Below are 25,364 nucleotides of genomic sequence, written 5' to 3'. Positions count from 1 at the left end.
ATGGTTCTTGGAATTTAACCTTCCATTAAGATCGCAGACTCCTTGAAGTTTCAGCTGAACACTACTAGAAGTGAAAGATGAGATTTCACAAAATAATACAGTTGAAATCCATGCCCGGGTAATGACATTGTGAGATTTTAGTAATGAGATTGTGAGATTTTTCAGTTTAAATAAAAACCAAAGAGTAAAACAGACGGGTAGAACACCCCCACTATTCCTCTAACACTATAACTAAAGATAAAGTTATTTGTGATAAAGTAAGACGCTGTAAACCTACAATTTCAATTCAGACAGAAGGAACACCAAAATATTGTTACAAAAATGACTTTATTTGCAAAATGGTTTATACAATGATGATAAGAAAAAAATAAGAAATCAGTTTCCATGGATACAGTCAAATCAAAATCCCAATCTTGAATTATTTTCTTTTTTATAATATGTTGTTGGAGGTTATGCTAGGGATGCCTATGACAAATTTGCTGGTTAAAAAAAATTAGCAAAAATTGAACAGCCAGAAATATATTTTAGAATCTGGGCAGACTGCATGGTATAGGTAAGTCAAAAAATTTGTCACCACCTTAGCAATTAAACAGACTTAGTGTCCAGCTTTATTTGTCATCCAATGAAAACACTGTATTTTTTTTAAATTGTGTGTGTTAATTTTCATAGAAGAACAAAAGTCGATACTATATCAAATTCCGTTCATAGTCACCTACTATTTTTCATAGTACTTCATAGAACCGCGTAGTGACGTAATTAAGTGATTGTAATGAGGCCAAATAAAGCTTGACACTAAGTATGTTAGTATTTATCCGTAGCTGTTCTACAGAAATTAGAAACATTTTCCTGTCGCTATCGCTCCCGTCAAAGTTTCTAATTTCTGTAGGACAGCACGGATAAACACTTACATATACAAAAGAGATGAAAATTTTATATTACGAGAATGAGCTGATTATATAGGTAACTGTGATGATCACAAATACAGGTAATATTAAAAAATATTATTTACAATAAATGAAAAATTGCATAATATACATGTATATACATATGATAACATTTGTTAATAGAAAAAATGATGTATAAAAAATATTACAATTATTTACATTTTTGTGATATGAATAATTTCTACAACCTTGTGCTGGAAGTTGGAATGTACAAAAATAAAATTATCTACATAAAATATAGACATGTCTCTTTAATTATCATTTAATCCTTGTTTTAAATTTAAAGTGTATAAATATTGAATCAACATTGTTCTTTTTTGTTTGTTTAGTTATAAAATAACCATATTGTGCCATCCATTGTAACATTAAATAAATCAAAATCAAATTATCACTTTTAAACTTTCGCACCTTATTTTTAAGAGTTCTTTCTTTTCTTGATATGCAGAAGAACAACCTAGAAAAATGTATCTAATTCATTGTGACCTTCAGGTTTTGACCTCCGCAAACATTTTCATACAGTTATTCTGTTTAAATTTGATTTACCACAGACCTTTTCATACAGGAAAACTGCAAATCTGTCTCATATTATTATTGATGTGTTTAAAGACATAGGCAGACAGTAACCATGGAGACATTTATATTTAGTCTATATAATACTTCCCAATAACAATGCCTAAATTGGTCACTTGACACAACAATTTACTGAATAAATGAAACACTAAGACTTTTTCCTTCCATGTAAATGTTTTCAATCTTATTGTTACAACAAAACTTTACTAAAGAAACAAAAAATTTTGAACGATTATAATCCTTGGATATTACGGTAGGGTGTTTTTGTCAGTCACTGTACATTATCTGAGCCGTAGAATGATCTGTAGTGCCGAGAAAGCTGTTACCAAGAGTGCCATGCTGATCTTTACACCGGATGCTCCCAACTGTAATGTAAAAATGTACACTTTCATTAACAGTGATTTTTATAGAAATAAATCATAAGGAATATTACTATCTTTAACAAAAAAAGCAAGTCCAAACGGTCAAAATGAGTTGTTGTTTTTTTTACAAGGAGCATAGGGACAAGTCCACACATCTTGGATCAATTCAGAACATATATTTATTCAAATGTGCATACTGGGCTCCTTGTACCATTATAAAGAAATTTAGGCATCTGCGAAACTTTTATTAATTCAGCAACGGAAATCATATTTTTGTGACAGGACTACTTACCCATGTTATCATATGTTTTTTTTTCAGCATAAAGTCAGACATATCACATACTGATTTGACAAAAAGACATTTTCAATCAGAGTAAACCCTTGTATACCAGTATCTTGTATATAAAATCGTTAAAGATCCTGTATGTTGTAATTCAGGTTGTTACTACACTTAAGTGAAATTTTATGCATGAATAATAATTATGCTTCTAAAACAGTTTTCAAACAACGAAGAATATGTAAAATATGTACTGCAAATATTTTTCCACATTATATGTAATCATTAAAATATATATGCATTCATTTCTAATTGAAAAATTTTACTTAGACCTTATAGAAAATAAATTTCTAATTAATACCTCCCTTTATTAAGTTATTAACATGCACTGTAAATTTGGTCATATCTTTACAAATAATGCTTTTTGGAACTCACACTATTGATAAATCTTCATTTGAGCATTATATGTAATAGAAAGAGCATCGAAACACGAGGCTATCTGATTTGTATAAATCAGATTGCCGAGTGTTTTGATGTTCTTTCTCTTTTGTATCATAGTCAAACATAAAAACACGTTCCCTGATACCAAAATATGAAACCCCACAAAAATGTAACCAATGACCGAGCATCTGAATATGACGTTTCCATCGCTATCCCTTTCTCTGCCGTCACAATATGTAAACCCCGGACAAAATGAACCAATCAATGGGCATGATATTGAGTGCGGGTAACTGATACCTGCACTCCAGTTACCGCACTGTGCATGTATATGTATACGATTTAACTCTGACACATTTTCAACAGAAAGGTCCCCAAACTATGATACAATTATGTAATAAACCCATAAAAATGTTGTGTTACAGAATCTTTAAGACCATCGTAGTATGAAATTAGTAATACAGATATTTTTGGTTTCATATACTCACCGTTACATAATAGTTACATCTATCACCTTGACAACATTCTGTACATTTCCAGTCACGATACCAATTCCTCATACACTCGAGACCAAGAGTTTTCTGTTCCTGCTCACAACTTGATCGCACCGCACAAGATTTGTCAATAGAGTATATACGCTCGCTTCGTGGTGTCCAGTACTTTGGCTCTAAAATACAAAAGTGAGATTCTTGTATTAACAGTACAGAAATTTTATAATTCTATATATTTATGTAATATATATATGCTTTGATTGATATGTATGTTGATATTTATGTATGTGACTTGATCGATATGTACATTATGATTGAATTGTATATGCAATACATTTAATTAAGGTATGATGGGAAATGCCCTCGACCCCTTCAGACCTATAACAGGGAAAATAAACAGGGGAACCAAGTTGGGACCTCAAAAAAAACAAAAATCATATATATATTTTAATAAAATTATTGCAAATTTGTATTTATAATATTGCACTGTTGTAACATTACCTTTCATCAGACATTCCCATTCCTTGATGCCTGCCCTAACTGCATTTTATTAATAACACAAATTTATATATCAGGTATATACCAGGTATTTCATGATGTAGTCATTATTTTCTTGTTTTTGCTGCACAAATCTATACACTAGCTGCACATAATTATCAATACCAGGTCTTTTAAGTATATATATGAGGTATTTCTTAATTAAAGCAGCATGCCCTAGTAACCTGCTGAATTTCTTAAATGGACTTTTCCAATTTGATATATATTATCAATTTTGGAACAGTCCATTATCAATTTTAGGTATGTCAAGGTGAGAATTTGAAGTAACAAGTTGGTCAGACAAAAGTAAAGAGTCTCAGACCAGACTGCATCACTTTCACCTTCGGCAAGATTTACAAGCCACATAAATTATCAGAAAGAGGTCAAAATATCCAAAAAAGCCCTGACTGCACTACTCACACAGTAGAAATATATGATGATTAAATCAGTCATTAATCCCATACAATATGTAACTTATGACTTCAATCTTTTTACTTTCTCAAAAACTTTGTAAATTTTTCTTAAGTTTTATTTTTCCGTAATATTTCTGCTCATGAAGGCGTATACGTCCCTACCCTGTCTTTTTAATTATCAATTTAATTATAATTAATAAATAATAATATAATTTATTTATTATAATAATAATTAATCTTACGCCTCCAGTGTATAAATGTTCTGCATGTATCTTGATGTTCACGACACTGTATTGTTGTTTTGATACATTTATCTCTGTTATCTGGCTGCTCACGACAAACGTAACATTCCAGGGCCGATCCTGAAAAAAAAAATACACATGTAGAATGATGTTAAGGAAAAGAAAAACAGACCAATGCAGAGCGTTTATTTTTGAGAGTAATCATTTAGGTTGTAAAGAGAAACTGCTCCGAATAGGTTATAAGGGGAAATCAACGGTTTTGGCTTGCCTGGCTATAAACCACACGTGTATTTGAAAGGAAATCAAAGAAAACAAGAACCGGTTGAACTGGGTGATGCTCCCCGAGAAGGTTCTGGACACAGGAAAGTAAAAAAAAATAAACAAAGGGCAAAAACTCCAAAATTATGGAGTTATGTTTTTTTGCACTGCACTTCTATTCAATGAGATCTATCTATCTATAAAGTGTCCTGATGATATCTCTTATAGTTTCAGAGTTATGTCCTGGGTAAAATTCAAAGTGTAAAAATGAACAAAGGGCAATAACTCCAAAATTAGACCAGGCTTTGTTTAGGTTCTTTAAGCATTGCAGTTCTAGCCAATGATATCTAGCTACCTACAAAGTTCCATGTTGATATCTCTAATAGTTTTAAAGTTATGTCCCGGACAAAATTCAAAAAGTAAAAATGAACAAAGGGCAATAACTTCAAAATAAGGCAAGGCAGAGTAATGATTCTTAAGCACTGCACTTCTACCCAATAAGACCTATCTATCTACAAAGTTTCATGTTGATATCTCTTATTACTTTAGAGTAATGTCCTGGACAAAGTTCAAAGTGTCAAAATGAACAAAGGGCAATAGCTCCAGTAAGTAAGCAAGACAATGTTACAATTTCTGTGCACTGTAAACCTACTTAATGAGATCTATCTACCTAAAAAGTTTCATGTTGATACCTCTTATAGTTTTAAAGTTATGTCCTGGACAAAGTTCAAAGTGTAAAAATAAACAAAGGGGAATAATTAAACAAGAGCTGTCCGTAAGACAGCGCGCTCGACTTTTTTATTGCTTGCCAATAAAAAAAGTTTTTGCAGTAAAAGGCAATACAAGAATCTCTGTATTTTTAAAGTGAACAATGGCCATGAGCATTAAGATATTTAGTGAAGAATTATTTTACTGAATTGTGTGATACCCTTGAACACTGCAGCAAAGTTTGAAATGTTTAAGTCAAAAGAGGGCTGGTAAGAAAGAAAAAAAAACTGAGTTGAGCCTTAAATAAATTTAATAGTATTAAACCCACTTTGAGAGAATAAGGTATTTTTACGTCACTCAGAACACCTTGGTAAATGACATAATAACATAATTTTTCAAGAAATCTATTTCAAGTACAAAAAGAGAAAAATAACTAGTTGTTTGATACCCTTGAATATTACAGCAATGTTTATATGACATAATTTATGGTAAAGTGAACAAGTGGATAGGAATGAATTTTTTTAGATTTTTTAAGTTTTTTTAGTGCTTGCCTATAATACAAAACATTGACAGTTAAGGGCCATAATTCAAATAAAATCTTTGACAGAATTACCTTCTCCTGGACATGTTTGGGAATCATGATTGTAAACAAGTATTCCAACTTTCAAATTAATATCTCAAACAGTTCAGTCAAAAAGTGGACTGGTACTAAAAACTTAACCAAGATTCTAAGTCGATAAAAGGCCTTAATTTTTAAAACAAATCCTTGACAGAGTTACCTTCTCTTGCGTACAGATGGGGGTAATGATGTGAAATAGCATTAAAAGTTTCAAAGCAATATCTCAAAGGGTTAAGGCAATAAGTGGATTTTACCCATATTCAATGTATTTTCTAAGTCAAAAAGGGGCATAATTCTGTCAAAAACCTTGACAGAGTTATTTCCTCTTGACTGTTGATGAAGGTCGTGATGGTAAACAAGTATGGTCAGTTTCAAAGCAATACCTCCAATGGTTTTGAAATAAAGTGAGGTGGTACAAAAAACTTAACCAAGCTCAATACACTTTCTAAGTCAAAAAAAGGGCCATAATTCTGTCAAAAACCTTGACAGAGTTATGTACTCTTGTCTGTAGATGGAGGTTATGATGGTGAACAAGTATGGTAAGTTTCAAAGCCATACTTGTAATACTTCTGAAATAAAGTGGGGTGGTACGAAAAACTTAACCAAGGTGTGACGCCGACGCCGACGCCGGGGCGAGTAGGATAGCTCCCCTTTTCATAGAAAAGTCGAGCTAAAAATTAGGCAAGGCAGAGTTACGGTTCTTGTGCAATGCACACCTACTCAATGACATCTATCTACATACAAAGTTTCATGTTGATACCACTTATAGTTTTAGAGTAATATCCCAGACAAAGTTCAAAGTGTAAAATAAACAAGGGGGATAATTCAAAAATTAGGCAAGGCAGAGTTACAGTTCTTGTGCACTGCACACCTACTCAATGACATCTATCTACCTACAAAGTTTCATGTTGATACCTCTTATACATTTAGAGTTATGGCCCGGACAAAGTTCAAAGACTAAAAATAAACAAAGGCGGATAATTCAACAAGAGCTGTCCGTAAGACAGCGCGCTCGACTTTTTTATTGCTTGCCAATAAAAAAAGTTTTTGCAGTAAAAGGCAATACAAGAATCTCTGTATTTTTAAAGTGAACTAGTTGTTTGATACCCTTGAATATTACAGCAATGTTTATATGACATAATTTATGGTAAAGTGAACAAGTGGATAGGAATGAATTTTTTTAGATTTTTTAAGTTTTTTAGTGCTTGCCTATAATACAAAACATTGACAGTTAAGGGCCATAATTCAAATAAAATCTTTGACAGAATTACCTTCTAGACATGTTTGGGAATCATGATTGTAAACAAGTATTCCAACTTTCAAATTAATATCTCAAACAGTTCAGTCAAAAAGTGGACTGGTACTAAAAACTTAACCAAGATTCTAAGTCGATAAAAGGCCTTAATTTTTAAAACAAATCCTTGACAGAGTTACCTTCTCTTGCGTACAGATGGGGGTAATGATGTGAAATAGCATTAAAAGTTTCAAAGCAATATCTCAAAGGGTTAAGGCAATAAGTGGATTTTACCCATATTCAATGTATTTTCTAAGTCAAAAAGGGGCATAATTCTGTCAAAAACCTTGACAGAGTTATGTCCTCTTGTCTGTTGATGAAGGTCGTGATGGTAAACAAGTATGGTAGGTTTCAAAGCAATACCTCCAATGGTTTTGAAATAAAGTGAGGTGGTACAAAAAACTTAACCAAGCTCAATACACTTTCTAAGTCAAAAAAGGGCCATAATTCTGTCAAAAACCTTGACAGAGTTATGTACTCTTGTCTGTAGATGGAGGTTATGATGGTGAACAAGTATGGTAAGTTTCAAAGCCATACTTGTAATACTTCTGAAATAAAGTGGGGTGGTACGAAAAACTTAACCAAGGTGTGACGCCAACGCCGACGCCGGGGCGAGTAGGATAGCTCCCCTTTTCATAGAAAAGTCGAGCTAAAAATTAGGCAAGGCAGAGTTAAGGTTCTTGTACACTGAACATCTACCAAATGAGATCTATCTACCTACACAGTTTCATGTTGATACCTCTTATACTTTTAGAGTTATGTCCCGGACAAAGTTTAAAGTGTAAAATAAACAAAGGGGGATAATTCAAAAATTAGGCAAGGCAGAGTTACGGTTCTTGTGCACTGCACACCTACTCAATGAGATCTATCTACCTACAAAGTTTCATGCTGATACCTCTTGTTGTTTCAAAGTTATGTCCCAGACAAGAAAAGCGGACAGACGGATGGACGATGGACGGACAAGGCGGCAACTATTTGCTCCCCCAAAATTTTTCGGGGAGCATAAAAATATATATAGAACTCTATACCAATCAGTGAAATTTAAACAGTGTCTTTACTAGGTAGCCAGTCCTTTTGTAATGAAACTCAGTGATAATCGCCAGGGTCCAATGGAGAACAGTCACAACTTTTTTGCTTAATAATTATCGTCAAGGTGCTCCCGTTTGAAAATGGAAGCGGTGCATGAAATACCCAAAGACAAACAAAATATAAAGAATGAACAAAATTAATAGAATTTATCTGACTTCACCTTTCAAGGCTTAATTTTCATAATTTTATATCAATTATTGTCATAGCCCATGCGAGAATCAGTTCATTATGATAATGTCAATAGCAAACATAACATTACACTTGTAAAATCTCCATCCATCCTTTAGATGATAGACAAAAAAAATCATTAAAATTATGATCAATTTTTGTTACAGAGATCATTTTATTTTTTAAAAAAATATACCAAAACAAACATTTAATCTTATCATTTCTTAATTTTGATAACCGTAGAGGACATTTTAAATGATTGTTTTAAAGTGGAGCGAATCGTCAGTGGGGCGAGTCGTTTACAATTCTTTCGAAGTAATTAACCTGTTACCTGATCAGGTACATCATTTTATTCACACTTATTCTATGTTTTTCATATCGAATACGAAGAGTATTAAATTCAGGCTGCTAGACAGCGGCCAACATGCCTAAAACATAATATTTATCACAACAGAAATTCCGCCATTTTGATTTACCTGTAAACAGGTAAATTCAGGTATGCTAATTAAATGATTATATGCCAGACAAAAACTTCAAAAAACTCTAATCATATATACTTACCAAGCGAGATCAGACCCAGAAATAAAGCTAAACTGTGCAAGAAATTCATTTATTATTCTCTCATTTGACAATTCTAAAAATTACTTCCGCAGGTGAGTAAACAGGAAGTTGTAATCACGCAAATATACATAATTTGCGAAAAGAACAGTAAATGCGAAATATACTTTTTTATAGAAAATGACCGGTATATATATTTATTTCTGGATGACTTTTTCTTTTAAAAAAGTTACCAGATACAGGAAATAAAAGTATCTATCTATCTAAACGTATACAATAATAATCTTTGCCGGAATTTAAAGATGTTTCAATATTTTTTTTCAGAACAAAGTTACACAATGCATATATATATTACCAGGTACGTATATTAACGTTAATAAAGGCTACGTACCTGATATTACACAATTCTTATTATTATACTCTCATATTTACACATGATTTACATTCTTAAAACAAACATATAACAGACACAAAACATATCTTCAAGGAGACTGTACATAATTAACAATGGGGACCACTCCTCAGCACATATACAACTAGTATACAGGCTAACAGACGTTGTAGATGTATCTCCCTTTTTACACAATTCTATGGAAAGCCTTGACTGTCTTATGATTATAAAAATGAACGTTGTTGTGTCACTCTTTCTTTATACAATGTGCATTCATAAATATATTATGTAGATGCATCCTTATATGAAGTCAACTGAACAATATATGATGTCAATGTGTCTTTATATGATGTCGACCAATCATTATACGATGTGCATTTATGAATATATGATGTGGTAGAATCATTATATACAGTCAACTTATCAATATATTATGTCAATCTTTCATTATACGATGTGCATCTGATATTATACGATGTGCATTTATTAATATATTATGTGGTTGCATCATTATATACAGTCAACCACGGATTTATATTACATGTAATATAAATCCGTGAGTCAACTTAACAATATATTATGTGAATCTTTCATTATACGATGTGCATCTATTGTTATTCGACCGCTGCTTTATATGAAGTGCAAACATCATTATATGGTGTGCTTCTGTCATTATACTGATGGGGTTAAATTTACCGGGTTATATCTCACTATGCACCGTTCGTGGCAACAGCGGGAAAACTCAAAGTAAACTACATGTATATCATATAGTGGTAAGCTGCATGACTCTATATAAAGACAATTCTACATAATGTAGTGTTGTTTTGACTATATATAAGAATGATTCCACATAATATATTCGTAATTGCACATCATATAATGAAAGACTGGCATCATATAAGGACAAATTCACATCATATATTGTTAAGTTGACTCTATATAAGGATGGTTCCACATAATATATTCATTAAAGCACATCGTATAATGAAAGACTGACATCATATAAGGACATGTTGACATCATATAATGTTAAGTTGACTCTATATAAAGACGGTTCCACATAATATATTCATTAATGCACATCATATAATGGCAGACTGACATCATATAAGGACAGATTGACATCATATATTGTTATTTTGACCTTATATAAGGATGGCTCCACATAATATATTCAAAAATGCACAACGTATAATGATGGATTGACATCATATAAAAACACGTTGACATCATATATTGTTCAGTTGACTACATATAAAGATAGATCCACATAATATAATAATGAGTGCACATTGTATAAGGAAAGGTTGACTCAATATAATCATATGCTATATGGGCATAACATTATTTAGGTTTATAATTATAAGACAGTTAAGGCTTTCCATACAATTCTAATTATCTTGCTATTATAGCATACGGAAATTAAGAGCTGAAATATTTTTATTGAACAATTGAAATATATCCTTTTTTTCTGATTTTTTAAATAATATTCATTGTAAGAATTATCACAGAGCTATATATTTAAAGAATGTCTCTGGAATTATACAACCGCTTTTTTTTTGCAGGAACTCTTTATTTTCTTTTGCACTCGTTACGAGTATTGCTGTAGCTGTCACTGACAATTTTGCATGCCAATTTAAAGCTTTGACCTGAGGTTCTTATAAGACATGATTTTCTTTTTAAAAACACCTTTACAGTACCACCTCTTGTTCTAGAATATTTTCATCGATCCATTTCAAGTCTTATATAAAGGCGTTAACTAGACGCCTACAACGCATCTGAACCTAGACAATGGTGACATATAACAATATGACATAGCCTACATGTATGAATTTCACAATACGATTCAACTTCATATGTATACACTTTAAAGAGGTTATATGCCCCAATTAATACGTGTCCCAGAACTGACGCACGTGTACGTAAGTCTGCAAAGAAATGGGGAGAAGGGAAAAAATATCGCCACTACACGATTCCCTAAAGAAAGCAAAGCTAGCACGTCAAAATTGAAGATGTTGCGGGCTCGGCTTGACTGAGCCTGTTCGTGGACGGTAATGGTTGGTGCAATCTACCGTCCACGCCCTATAGTTAGCACCGGTTTAAGCAGAATAGAACATTTAACATTAACTATTAAAGCTTTGAATTTTGAAACATCCGCAGATGCATATATGTGTTCATATGGTGGTTATCATGGGACATTCAATGTGACACGTATGTGCAATTCCACGAAAAGCGGCATGTGGTCCCCGGGTAAATTAAAATGTGCCCTATACGAGAAACAATGGGCGAAACTAAATAAAATGGATTTTTGAAAAGGGTACAGAGTTTATGAAGCCTCTACATTACAGATAATCTGTCAAAACTACAAACGTCAAAATTAAAAAGCAGACAGCATATCCTAAGGGGGATTAAACAGTATTCAAGCGAGGAATAATTGAACCACTCGACTAGAAAAATCATCAAATTGGAAAGAACTAAAAGATAACAAAAACATGCACGAGTTCATGACGAACGATCAAAGGATCGAAAATACAACACCATAGATTATATACACCTTTAGAAGTTTTATGGCCGCTACACGACAAAAAATAACACTGATATGACAACAAAATAAAGAAAAACAGAATATCTATTTAAAGCGCATCACGGCCCGCAAAATTGAAAATGTTGCAGACGGTAGAAACCGGATAGTTAGTAAGAAATTTAGTCAAGTTACCTCCCTTTTATCTTAAAACGTCATTACGATGTGAGATCTGCAAAACGCTTCAGGTTGTGTGCTTTACTTGTAAAATAAAGGTTTTTAAGCATTTCTTTTTCTTTAATTTATGTAATCTAAGACTAATCCTATAGTAAATAGATGTATAATTCCTTTAAATTCAGTGTCAATGTCATATTGCAGCAAATTTATAAAAAAAGTCCACATCATTCTAGAGTCAGTGTACCCGGAGTCGTACACTTTTTTAAGTAAAAATAAGAAAATTATTTTATCGTTTAAAATTCTTCTTATAATTGATATTATTTTGAAAATTACATCCTTTGCCCATAAAAACTGATTATCAAAATTTTTATCTATCTTAAGTAGGTCATACTTCTAGGCGCACTTGATTTTAAGCAACAGGAATGGGCCAAATATGATAAATAGTGGACTAGGTTCCGCACAAGGCCATTTTTATACTGAAAGGTTATTTTACATCTTAAACATGTTTTATAAATTATCTAACATCTCTAAGTCCAGATAAGTTATATTTTTTTGCAATTTTTCAGGACTTCAAATAAATTTAATGCACATTCTTACTACAGTATACAAACATTTATTTCCAAGCATAGTAGCACACAGGAAACATGTAACAGCAATTGAAATATACTTTTAACCACTTGTAGGTAGTTAAGACAGACATAAAACATTATCAATAAAGTTTTTTTCATCTGTTTAGTTATGATTTGTTCGATTAAGAGTTTGGTATCATTTTAAACAAAAGAATCAATGTGAAATGACTTGACGTTTGGTAGTTGGGAGAAGTTAATTCATGTGCATATATTTCATAACTAACAGCAAATTTGCCATAACAAAAACATACATTTCTTTTCAAATATATATTTTTATTTATAATGATCTTAACTTTAAAATAGAAATTAGCATGGTTTAATTGCTGAATAAGTTGTTTTTATGCGTGACCTACACAGCCATGTACATGTATTTACATTTTCGTCTGCACTGTCTAGGGAGAGGCTTGGGGGGCAAGATCCCAGATGATGTCATATCCTGTTGAAAACATGCCAGTTCAGTAAAACACAAATGAAAACTGAATAAATTCATTTAAATTTTTGAGAAAAAATGAAAAATGGAAAAGTGTGCGGGACCAAGTCCTGTGCGGAACCGGGTACACTGACTCTACAGGTATCTTACAGGTATTGCATCCGCTTACGGGCTTGTTATAGTTTATGCCGTTCTTGCTTTGCCCAGAGGCAAACATATCTCAAAGCGACGTCATATTTATAGGACTACCACTTTTGTTATAATATTATTAGATAAAGTTAAAGTTAAACTAAAGAAATCGGAATTAATGATCTCTTATGGCTGAGTGGTTAAGGTCGTTGACTTCAAACCACTTGCCCCTCACCGTTGTTGGTTCCAATCCCTACAGGGACTTTGGATTCTTTCATGTGAGGAAGCTATCCAGCTAGCTTTCGGAATGTCGGTGATTCTACTCAGGTGCCCGTTCGTGCCTGAAATAATGCACAGAAGGGCACCTGAGGTCTTCCTCCACCAGTAAAAGCTGGACGTCGCGATATGACCTATACAGTGTCGATGTGACGTAAAACCAAATCAATCAAACAAACAAACTTCTCGTTTAGACACCGGAGTCTATTCCATCCACTTAAGAGAGTCATCTACATCATACTGCTTTTAAAATCATAATCGTCTGGGAATAGCTGTTAAAAACAAATGTGTTAAGTGCAAATATAGGTAGGCCTATAAGATAAAAGCAAGTTTAAAAAGAACTACAAGACTGAGATAAATGTTAAAAGCAAAGCTGAATTAGAACTGGTTAAAAGGATGCAGCTGCGCTAATCTCCACTTGTTTGTCAGGTTTAATTTTGTCCCAACAAACAGTTCAAACAGATCTTGATAACTGCTAGAATATAAAGAATATCAGTGATTATTTCTGGAAATATCCTTCATACATAAAATATATTAATCTGATGTCAACTCAAGATATTGATACAATTAAGAAATTAGCAACTTTTCTATATCTAGCGTTTAGAGAACGTGATCAATTTTTGTCTATGTTTAGATAATTAGTAATTTATACTTTTCTTTGATCAATGTAGCGCTTAAAGAACACGATTATTTTTGTCGATGATTAGATAATTGGTACCAATTCTATTTCTATGATAATTGTTGACATTTTGTTTTATATATTTCTATTATGTCTTAACCATGTCTGATTTGTAGCATCCACAGATGTATATTTTGTATTATAAATCTTAATATGTGTATGGGCCGGTGGCCTTATAACTCAATAAAGTTTGATCATTCATGATAAAGAATTGACACCTTAGTTTAGTGATCTAAGGATTGCTGACCGCATGGGTTCTTACCTAGTCAGGTACAAGCAGTTGTTTCTGTGAGCCAAAAAAAACTTTTACACTCATTGCTTAGAACTGGTTTGTTCTAGCAACAGATTTAGAGAGTGTTTCAATAAGCTTATAGCTTCCAACACAATCAAATTATAATAAATTCATATAAACTAAACAGGAGTTGAAATTATTAGACTATGACCGTTTGTTCTTTTTGTTTTGCAGTTACTTGTAATGTATGGACAATGTTTGAGATATCTCAGCAAGGGAAGTTGGTGATTCTAGGTATTGGTATTCCTACAACACTTGGTCTACTGTATTACCTGCTGAAAAGTTCATCAGAAGGTTTGTACAATAGAATTAACTCACAACAGTGTTGGAGCAGTACCTCTAGACGCTTGCAGAAATCATTATCACAAAATAAAATCACTTTTTTCGCAGATTCTTACATTTTTGGCCGGGTTGCACTGGTGCAAACCCGGGTTATAGTATGGTGAATGTCGTTCGGCGGCGGGCGGGAAAAACTTTCGTAACAGTTTTCTCAGCAACTACTGATCACAGCCCCTTGATATTTGGCATACAGCATTGACATACCGTGGGATTCGATTTCAGGTCTCTCGCTCATCCACTTCCTGTTTATCGACTTAGTTAAATTTTCAACATTAATGGTCAATGGTAGGAAATTTTCGTAACAGTTTTCTCAGCAACTACTTATCACAGCCTCTTGATATTTGGTATACAGCAGCAACACATGGTCCCATACTGTGGGATTTGATTTCAGGTCTGTCACTCATCCACTTCCTGTTTACCAACTTAGTTAGATTTGTGACATTAATGGTAAATGATAAGAAATTTTCTAACTATTTTCTCAGCAACTACTTATCACAGCCTTTTGATATTTTGCATACAACATTAACTAGTGGTCCCATACTGTGGTCTGTCCATCATTCATTTCCTATTTACCGACTTAGTTAAATTTTCGACATTAATGGTCAATGGTAGGAAATTTTTGTAACAGTTTTCCCAGCAACTACTTATCACAGCTTCTTGAAATTTGGTATACAGCATTGCCTCATGGTCCTATACTGTGGGATTCGATTTCAGGTCTGTCGCTCATCCACTTCCTGTTTACCGACTTAATTTTTGACATTAATGGTCAATGGAAAACATTTTTTGTAACATCACAGCCTCATGATATTTGGTATACAAATGCAACCCGGCCTTTTCTGTCTTTGACCCCTTTTTTATTCATGATCATACATAAATGGAAGTGAAAAAATAAATAAGATGTCATAAAATGTGTATTTCGGTGAAAAGGCGAGATTTTAGCATTTAATCATGCAAGCGCCTTGTCCAGTATATACCGAAATACAGTATTGAGTGTGGTGCACTAAGACTTTTTTAGTCTCACTCTTGTACAAAATGGAGAGTTAAATAGAATTATCTCATTTCATAAAAGGTCAGCAGTTAGTGTTATCATGATATGAGATTTTTGAAAAAGAAGATATAGAAATAGGTTGTGTTAACAGTGATCCTTTACATATGGTAAGAAACGTAAGAAAATATTTAACATGGATAGATTATTATGATACATTTCATCGACAGCTTATACAAATTGATGGAATTGCAGAAGATTTTTACCGGTAACTACTTTTTAAGCATATTTTTTTGTCAGCCCATGCTCATAAAATTGGAAACTTGGATATTGAAATGCCTGTGGTTGTGGATGTCAGTCTAAGTAAATGTCAATCTTTGCTGATGTCAGAGTGTCTGGATTCATAACTTAGAAGTAGTTGGTCCACTTTAATAAATCTTGGCAGGAATTTACAATTATATAAATTATAATATAATGAAAAAAGATGAAATTTGATCATGTTTCCTTTGTAGATGAATATGATGAAGTAGCTAGTGGGAAATCTTCGGTGGCAACAGCGACTTCACGACAAACTGTAATTGAGCTACAGGTTCCCCGTAAAGCTGTTGGAGCAGTGATTGGTCGACAAGGTGCTACAATTAAAGAGGTAGTACATCAAAGTGATAATACATTGTCATTTCCACATATTAATTGATTTTAACTGAGGTCATCCTCCACCAGTAAAGCTTGGAAGTTGTCATTTCCTTTTCCGACTACTTTGTAGGTGTATCTTAAAAACCAACAAGCAAGTATAGGGAGAGTCATGTTTGCAATTACAAGCAGAATAAAGGGTTTTTTTTTTCATCATTGTCAAAAACTAGGCCACACAGCAAAAATTATGGAATTTCAGAGGCAACATTTCCAACCCAAATATCCTGGTAATTGGTCAGAAAGGCAGTTATATTGATTTCTAGCTCAGCTTTGAATATGGTTCATCTTGATGACACAGCCTGAATATGGGGAAAAAAAACTTTCTTTACATTTGCATTACTTCAGATGCTGATATGAACAGTATGATATCAGTTTATATTTAGACATTTTATCTGCTTTACACTCATAGTTAACAAAATTAATTTTTTCATTGTTGAGTGTCTTAGTAATCAGGTGTGTGATATAAGGGCCATCATGGCCCTCTTGTTTGTGGAATTGTAACTGGTTTTCGTTGATAGGTCAGTCTACGAATTTAGAATCTAACAAAATTTCATTTTGTCTGCTGTAAGATTATTTTGCATCACATTATTTACATTTTACCTTTTGGAAAAATAGACAATCCATGGAAAAAAAAACAAAACACAAACATGTTCTTTATCACAATATACAATGTATATATATATATTTTAACAAAGATTCAAGAGCAGACAGGGGCTAGAGTGAATTTCAAAGAAGACTCAAAGTTTGAAGATGCAGACAGAACTGTCATCATCCGGGGCACACCAGAATCGGCTCAATCTGCTGAGTGCCGAATACGCCACATCCTGGCCAATATGCCTGTAATGGTACAGTCCGAAATGGAAGTGCCCAAATATGCTCTAGGAAGAATTATTGGTAAGTATTTCCTGATAAGCTTGGAAAAGTACAGTCCGAAATGGAAGTGCCCAAATACGCTCTAGGAAGAATTATTGGTAAGTATTTCCTAATAAGCTTGGAAATTTAGTACAGTTCAAATGGAAGTGCATGAATATGCTCCTGGAAGAATTATTGGTAAGTATTTTCTGATAAGCTTGGAAAAGTACAGTCCGCAATGGAAGTGCCCAAATATGCTCTCGGAAGAATTATTGGTAACTATATTCTGATAAGCTGGAAAAGTAATGGGTTGAAACAGAAGAGCCCATTTTTGTTTTGGTGGCAAAACATGGGGAATGTGTCCATCTTGTGAGAGGGTATTCAGTGGGAACTTCACTATCTGACTCTCTCTGCAGAAATAATGTTGGTGAAGAAGTCGCTTACTTACAGAGAAATTGGTCAAGTGGTTCGTTAGCCAGGATAGCCAGGTTGGTGGAGTGATTGCCGAGATATGACATAAAGTATGTTTAAATCAGCATGAAAAGCAGACAAAGGTTCCTGCCACTCATTATAAAAATGCCTGTCATGATATATGGCCATGTATAAATGGTTGTTTGCAATATAACTGTCATATTATATGGCCATGTGTAAATGGTTGTTTGCAATATATAAATGATTGTTTGCAATAAAACTGTCATATTATATGGCCATGTGTAAATGGTTGTTTGCAATATATAAATGGTTGTTTGCAATATAACTGTCATATTATATGGCCATGTATAAATGATTGTTTGCAATATAACTGTCATATTATATGGCCATGTATAAATGGTTGTTTGCAATATAACTGTCATATTATATGGCCATGTATAAATGATTGTTTGCAATATATAAATGATTGTTTGCAATATAACTGTCATATTATATGGCCATGTATAAATGATTGTTTGCAATATTACTGTCATATTATATGGCCATGTGTAAATGGTTGTTTGCAATATATAAATGGTTGTTTGCAATATAACTGTCATATTATATGGCCATGTGTAAATGGTTGTTTGCAATATTACTGTCATGTTATATGGCCATGTGTAAATGGTTGTTTGCAATATAACTGTCATGTTTTATATGGCCATGTGTAAATGGTTGTTTGCAATATAACTGTCATGTTTTATATGGCCATGTGTAAATGGTTGTTTGCAATATAACTGTCATGTTTTATATGGCCATGTGTAAATGATTGTTTGCAATATAACTGTCATTTTATATGGCCATGTATAAATGATTGTTTGCAATATTACTGTCATATTATATGGCCATGTATAAATGGTTGTTTGCAATATTACTGTCATGTTATATGGCCATGTGTAAATAATTGTTTGCAATATAACTGTCATATTATATGGCCATGTGTAAATGGTTGTTTGCAATATAACTGTCATGTTATATGGCCATGTGTAAATGGTTATTTGCAATATATAAATGGTTGTTTGCAATATAACTGTCATATTATATATCCATGTGTAAATGGTTGTTTGCAATATTACTGTCATGTTATATGGCCATGTATAAATGATTGTTTGCAATATTACTGTCATATTATATGGCCATGTGTAAATGGTTGTTTGCAATATTACTGTCATGTTATATGGCCATGTGTTAAGGGTTGTTTGCAATATAACTGTCATGTTATATGGCAATGTGTAAATGGTTGTTTGCAATATATAAATGGTTGTTTGCAATATAACTGTCATATTATATGGCCATGTGTAAATAGTTGTTTGCAATATAACTGTCATGTTATATGGCCATGTGTAAATGGTTGTTTGCAATATATACATGGTTGTTTGCAATATAACTGTCATATTATATGGCCATGTGTAAATGGTTGTTTGCAATATAACTGTCATGTTATATGGCCATGTATAATTACTTTTGAAATATTCATGCTTTTTTAGGTAGAGGAGGTGAAAGCATTCGCCACATGTCACGGGCATCACAGACCAAAATTCTTATAGATAAAACAAGGAGTGGTTCTCATGACAAACCTCAAATTATCACCATCGTTGGCTCACAAGACCAGATCATTGTTGCTAAGGTAAATTACTTTATTAGGATTTTATTATTGTTGTTGATGTCAAGGTGGGTAAGGTAATTTAGATTTTGTTTTAAAGCTACATGCCTCCAGATTAGTCAAAATATTTCAATGAAATAAAACTTGAGAAAAAAATGTTAAGATATAAAAAGTTTCAAGATTCAAGGAATATGTTGCATATTATGTGCGATTAATGACTGATTTTTCAGTATTTACAACTAAATGTATCATATTTCTTCTGAGTTACTAACGCAGTAAAGGCTATTTATGCATATTTTGACCACCTTTTGGTAATTGCTGTGGTTTGTAAGTGCCATTGATAATGTGTAAATTGCTTCCTTTTTAAGTTTTAGTAACTTCACAATATTACACAAGTAAATACATTTTCAAAATTTTCATGAAAAAAAGCATAAATTTGGAGGCGTGCTGCTTTAAGTTTTATGTTAAGCACTGTATGTAATCATTTGAAATTGCATTTAAAGTGGATTGGTCTATAATGGAGGCATACTGATAGAAAAATGTTTGTAACTTTCCAACAAAGTGTGGAACATATACACAGAAAATCACAATCAAACATAGAAAATGCACTAAATATAGCTGATGAGTATTATATAAAGGATATTGAATGAGTATGGATTCAATACAGAATTGATTAAACAAGTTGAATAAAACTATATCGCCTCTGCGAGCACAATGTTGATTTTTTCAAAAATTTCAATAAATTTAGTAATGAACCTACTCAGATATAATATTCTATTTATCATATACCTAAAGAAGAACCATTTTTCAGTTAATACCACCCTGTGTTTACTATGTATGTTTAATGCAAGTTACGTCATGTCAAAATATATGTTTTCATATAATATGAGCCGCATCACGACAAAACCAACATAGTGCGTTTGCGACCAGCATGGATCCAGACCAGCCTGCGCATTCGCGCAGTCTGATCAGGATCCATGCTGTTCGCTTACAAACCCTATAGCAAGTATAGAAACTGATAGCAAACAGCATGGATCCTGATCAGACTGCGCAGATATCAATATCATTTGCAGAATCTTACTATATGCTATAATGTATTTTATATTTCACCAGTTTGGGATATTCTCAATATTAGTATTATACAAAATTGAAAAAGAAACTGATGTTTGGCCATAATTTCATTCCAAATGCACCTGTAAAAACCGGAAAGAATGCTTTTTCATGTCTGTCGTGCATACGGAAAACGTGTCAGGTATCAGTCCGAGTTGCATAATCTTATCAGTCAGTGATCCTCATCCGAAAGATATGGCCATTTATTTTTCTCCATGATGCATATAATGGTCTCATTAACCTCCCGTGCATCAAAATTGTATCATCACAAAAATCGACTTGCATACATATTTAGTATCATTCAGTGAATTACTGAATTCAAAATTTAAAGGTCACCTTTTGGTTGATAATAACATTTAAGGACATGAATGGTGACATGTCCGGGGTCTGTACTCTCAGTGCCTGAAAGGGCGGAAAGCCCTCATTAAGCCTAGAATACATACATGCAATCTTCATGTTATACTATTAAAAAAGAAAAATGAAGTATGAATATTTTTTAAGTCAACATGTTATTTACTTTTTTCGCTCAGAGTCTGATTCAAGAGAAGCTTGATGAGGAAGAAGAATTTAGAGCAAGATCAGCTGTGTCTGCTGCCAACAGAGAAACTAGACAGAAAGATTTTAAAAACAACCAATCAAATGACAGAATGACGCATTCTGCAAACAGTAAAGGTAAATAACTTTGTTCCTTTAATATTCATAGGAAATAATGAAAACTAGGCAATGAAGGCAATGCATGAAGTATTTTAAATAGGAAAAATTGAAACTAGGCAATGAAGGCAATGAAGGCAATGTTTGAAGTATTTTTAATAGGAAAAAATGAAAACAAGGCAATGATGGCAATGCATGAAATGTGTAAATCCGATAAATGAAAAGGAGACAATGATGGCAATGCATGAAGTATTTTAATAGGAAAAAATGAAAACGAGGCAATGATGGCAATGCATGAAGAATGTTAATAGGAAAAAATTAAAACGAGGCAACGGTGGCAATGTATAAAGTATTTTAATAGGAAAAAATGAAAACAAGGCAATGAAGGCAATGCATGAAGTATTTTAATAGGAAAAAATGAAAACGGGGCAATGAAGGCAATGTATAAAGTATGTTGCAAGCTGCAGGACTATGGAGGCTTTTTCTGCAATAAATTTTGTGTAATGTTTTTAACTCTAAACCAGCTATGTAGATAATGACAGATTTTTGCCACACTTTAGAGCCAGGTCAGTTTATAACACATGTACTCGTCTAATTCATTGAAGTTGCCATTATACTTGTATGGAGATAAACCATTCTGCACATTTGTGCACTTTGACTAGACAGACAGTTTTTTATGAAGCCTGCGACAGAGTATTTTTAATGGGTTTAATTTTGGCTGAGAAATAGCCCTTGAATAAAAAATGCATTTTGGCCTGTTAATATTTTTTGTGTTTCCAGCTTGTCAAACATAGTTTATGCATTCTTGTATTCAAATAAGATCTATTCAGTAAGAATTTACTTGATTTTAATAAATTTATGCAATAAAAATATCTCGCCTAAAGATGTACATAGTGTATATCTGTAAATTAGTATTAATGATCCAGTTCATATATATTTTTCAGACCCTGTACACACTAATAAATGAACCGTGTCACGAAAAAACCAACATAGTGGGTTTGCGACCAGCATGGATCCAGACCAGCCTGCGCATCTGCGCAGTCTGATCAGGATCCATGCTGTTCGCTGTCAGTTTCTCCACTTGTTATAGAGTTGGTAAGCGAACAGCAATGATCCTAATCAGACTGCGCGGATGCGTAGGCTGGTCTGGAACCATGCTGGTAGCAAACGCACTATGTTGGTTTTGTCGTGACGCGGCTCAATTATATATTTTTCAGACCCAGTACACACTGATAATTGTGAAAGTTACAATACTGAGACTATTGAGAGTAAAGACTTGTACACATACACTGGGTTTCCTAAGGGGAGAGATTTTGTGGAGGTATATGTTTCTGCCATAGCAACACCTGGTCATTTCTGGGTACAGGTTATAGGTGCGATGGCTTTAGAGTTGGATAAGCTGTCAGATACCATGACTCGGTTCTACAATAGTGAAGGACAGGTTCGATCCTTTTTTTTTATCTTGTGAATTTATGACTGATACTGTGATAGTGATAATTACACTTTGTGTGTTCTTTAATTGACTTTAATTACCCAATGCAAATGATTTCTGTTTAGATAGTTAGACTGTTTAAATGATCTTAGTTAGAGACATCGTCGGATACCCACGGCCGAACCATTAACATTTATCATTTGATTGCATGTTATGTGACATGTTTATCAATCGTGGGTATCCGACGATGAGTTAGAAATTAAAATAAACAAACAAAAGAATGGGAAATTTCTTTTACTATTTTAAATCAATGCATTATGATAATGTCTACTTAGAACAAGATATCCTAATTAATATATAAATGTAATTATATAAGAATCTTACACCAACTGCCAGTACAGACTGGAATAACGGTATCTAGCTCGAGGGTAACAGTTTACAGCGGTAATGGGGCTCTATCCAAGAGCTAGATGTTCCTGTCTGCACTGACAGTCGGTGTTTGATTCTTTTTCATATTACATGTCAATTATTTTCAGAACAGAAATTATGAAAACTGATATTCTCATTACACACATTTTTCTTATGGTAGCTTATGAACTTACAACTTCATTCATATCGTATAAAATGAAGTCTTCCTAAGAATGCAATTCATTCATAAAAAGCGCGTGACAATGACGTCATTTAAAGCATGCAACTTGTCTTACATGGGGGTGTAAGAAAGAGTTTTCTAGCACAGGAGTAAACAGTAGATAATCCAGGCTGATATGCAAGAATGTATTTTATCTATAACTAAAATTCTGCAGTGTATCTGATGGTGCTACAGTTACAAGAATAACATGTTGTTAAAACTTGTAAATAAACAGATTGTCTTGCTCATCTAACTTAAGAATTTTCTCTGGAAAACTGCCGGGCGACCAGGTCCCTAGGTTATAAAGAAATTCTCTTACCTCAAACTCAGACTTCAAGTATTTGATTGGTCTGAAACTGCCACAAAATGTACACTGACCAATGAAAATCCTGAGATTTGAGACTCAGAAAAAAAGTTTTATAACCTCCATTTGTTTCAAGCTGCAAGCCACCAGATGAGTCAAAATATTTCAAGAAAATCAAACTTGAGAAAAATGATCAAAGATTTTAAGAAAAGTGAAAATATGAAAGTAATAATTTATATGTGAAAATATTTATTAAGTAATAATTTATATAAATATTATAAGTAATTTATGTCTGAGTCTGCAGTACAGGTTTTCATCACCATATTTCTACTGTATGAATAACACATTAAGGGCTTTTTATCTTTTTTATTTTGGTAATTTATCAGGATGCAATATATAAATTAATTACTTTCTTTATTCACTTGAAAATATTTTACTTTTTAATACACTTTTGAAAATTTTCATGAAAATTAGTCTGGAGGCTGACCTAGACATGCAGCTTTAAAGAAGAAAATGACTTAATATAATTATTTCAGAAACAACTGCTGCCATCAGTTGTGAAGGGAGATATTGTTGCAGCGCCATTTGAAAATGACCGGACCTGGTACAGAGCTAAAGTGATGGACATAAAAGAATATGAGCTGGATTTGTTCTACGTAGATTATGGAGACAGTGCCTATATGGATTCCTCCCTAGTGAAGTCGTTATGGTGATTTTATGTATTTATTTATTTTTTTAACTCTTAAAGGGACTCCACGGAGGTTTTTTTTTTTCAAGATTTTTTGTACAGCTGTATGTAGGTCTGGACTTTTAACTTTTGTGTGCAAAATTTCGGATCATTTGCTAACTTTGCCTCCCAGGGATAATCAATTTTTTTATGCAAATTGACCCAAAAATGAGAAGCATTACAACGCGTGTCACACAGATCGGCCCAAAATCTGCATAAAAAATTGATTATCAATTTAGTACCCAGAACATTAACATAATTATTATCTATTGCATAGTTTTTCATTTAAAAGAGTACCGTTTGACTAGTGAAAGAATTTCAAATATTACAATTTTAGGCTATTAAGACCTCAGTGGAGTTCCTTTAAAATGTGCTGGAAACCCCCACAAAAAGTGATAAGTCTTTGTCACCAGTATAATGTAACTAGACCAGGCTGCGAAATTTCATGAAGACTTTCCAGGCTCTAATACTGCTGTATTTTGATTACCTTAAAATGTGCCCAATTTGAAATGACATTATGCCCATATCCCAAAGTATGTAGTTCGTGAAGTGGTGATTGTCAAAATGTTTTTACATTTTGCAATAATTCCTTTTTGTGCCCCCACGTTAGTGGCGGGCATTTAGATTTACCCTTGTCCGTCCGTCCTTCTGTCCGTCCTTCCGTTCGTCCGTTCACTTTCGTGTCGCACGTAACTCAAAAAATATTTGACCTAGAGACATGAAACTTTACAGGAATGTTGATCAGCATGTGTAGTTGTGCACCTGGGTATTTTCGTCTGGATATTTTTAGTATTTTCAGAGTTATTGCCCTTGACTTAGTAAAATTTTGCAATTTTCAACTTGTGTCGCACGTAGCTGAAAAAGTATTTGACCTAGTCATGAAACTTTATAGAAATGTTGCACCTGGTTATTTTCGTGTGGATATATTTTAGTATTTTTAGAGTTATTGTCCTTGACTTCCTAAAAATTTACGATTTTCAACTTGTGTCACACGTAACTCAAAAAGCATTTGACCTAGAGTCATGAAACTTTACAGGAATGTTGATCAGCATGTGTAGTTGTGCACCTGGGTATTTTCGT

The 25,364-nt window shown here is 33.2% G+C and overlaps 2 protein-coding genes across 3 annotated transcripts; one reads left to right on the top strand and one right to left on the bottom strand.

Moving 5' to 3' along the window:
- Window positions 1–308: 308 nt before the first annotated feature.
- LOC132738543 (uncharacterized) lies at window positions 309–9,119 on the bottom strand. The gene is made up of 4 exons (XM_060726049.1): window positions 8,972–9,119; window positions 4,275–4,394; window positions 3,080–3,258; window positions 309–1,879 (listed from the first exon to the last, which is right to left on the bottom strand). The coding sequence occupies exons 1-4, from the start codon at window positions 9,018–9,020 to the stop codon at window positions 1,796–1,798; spliced, it is 432 nt and encodes a 143-aa protein (XP_060582032.1). The 5' UTR covers window positions 9,021–9,119; the 3' UTR covers window positions 309–1,795.
- Window positions 9,120–12,047: 2,928 nt separating this feature from the next.
- On the top strand, window positions 12,048–24,285 carry LOC132738542 (tudor and KH domain-containing protein-like). 2 transcript variants are annotated; one of them, XM_060726047.1, is made up of 8 exons: window positions 12,048–12,128; window positions 14,667–14,786; window positions 16,329–16,462; window positions 17,202–17,400; window positions 19,317–19,456; window positions 21,073–21,214; window positions 22,411–22,634; window positions 24,094–24,285. In XM_060726047.1, the coding sequence occupies exons 2-8, from the start codon at window positions 14,687–14,689 to the stop codon at window positions 24,268–24,270; spliced, it is 1,116 nt and encodes a 371-aa protein (XP_060582030.1). In that variant the 5' UTR covers window positions 12,048–12,128; window positions 14,667–14,686; the 3' UTR covers window positions 24,271–24,285. The 2 variants fall into 2 exon arrangements, with proteins under 2 accessions (XP_060582030.1, XP_060582031.1); XM_060726048.1 differs by having other exon boundaries at window positions 12,057–12,155.
- Window positions 24,286–25,364: the final 1,079 nt, after the last annotated feature.

The sequence above is a fragment of the Ruditapes philippinarum genome, unplaced genomic scaffold (assembly GCF_026571515.1).
Source record: "Ruditapes philippinarum isolate M1 unplaced genomic scaffold, ASM2657151v2 ctg7348_1_1_1_1, whole genome shotgun sequence".
NCBI lineage: Eukaryota > Metazoa > Mollusca > Bivalvia > Venerida > Veneridae > Ruditapes > Ruditapes philippinarum.
This window is presented reverse-complemented; position numbering and strand designations above follow the sequence as displayed.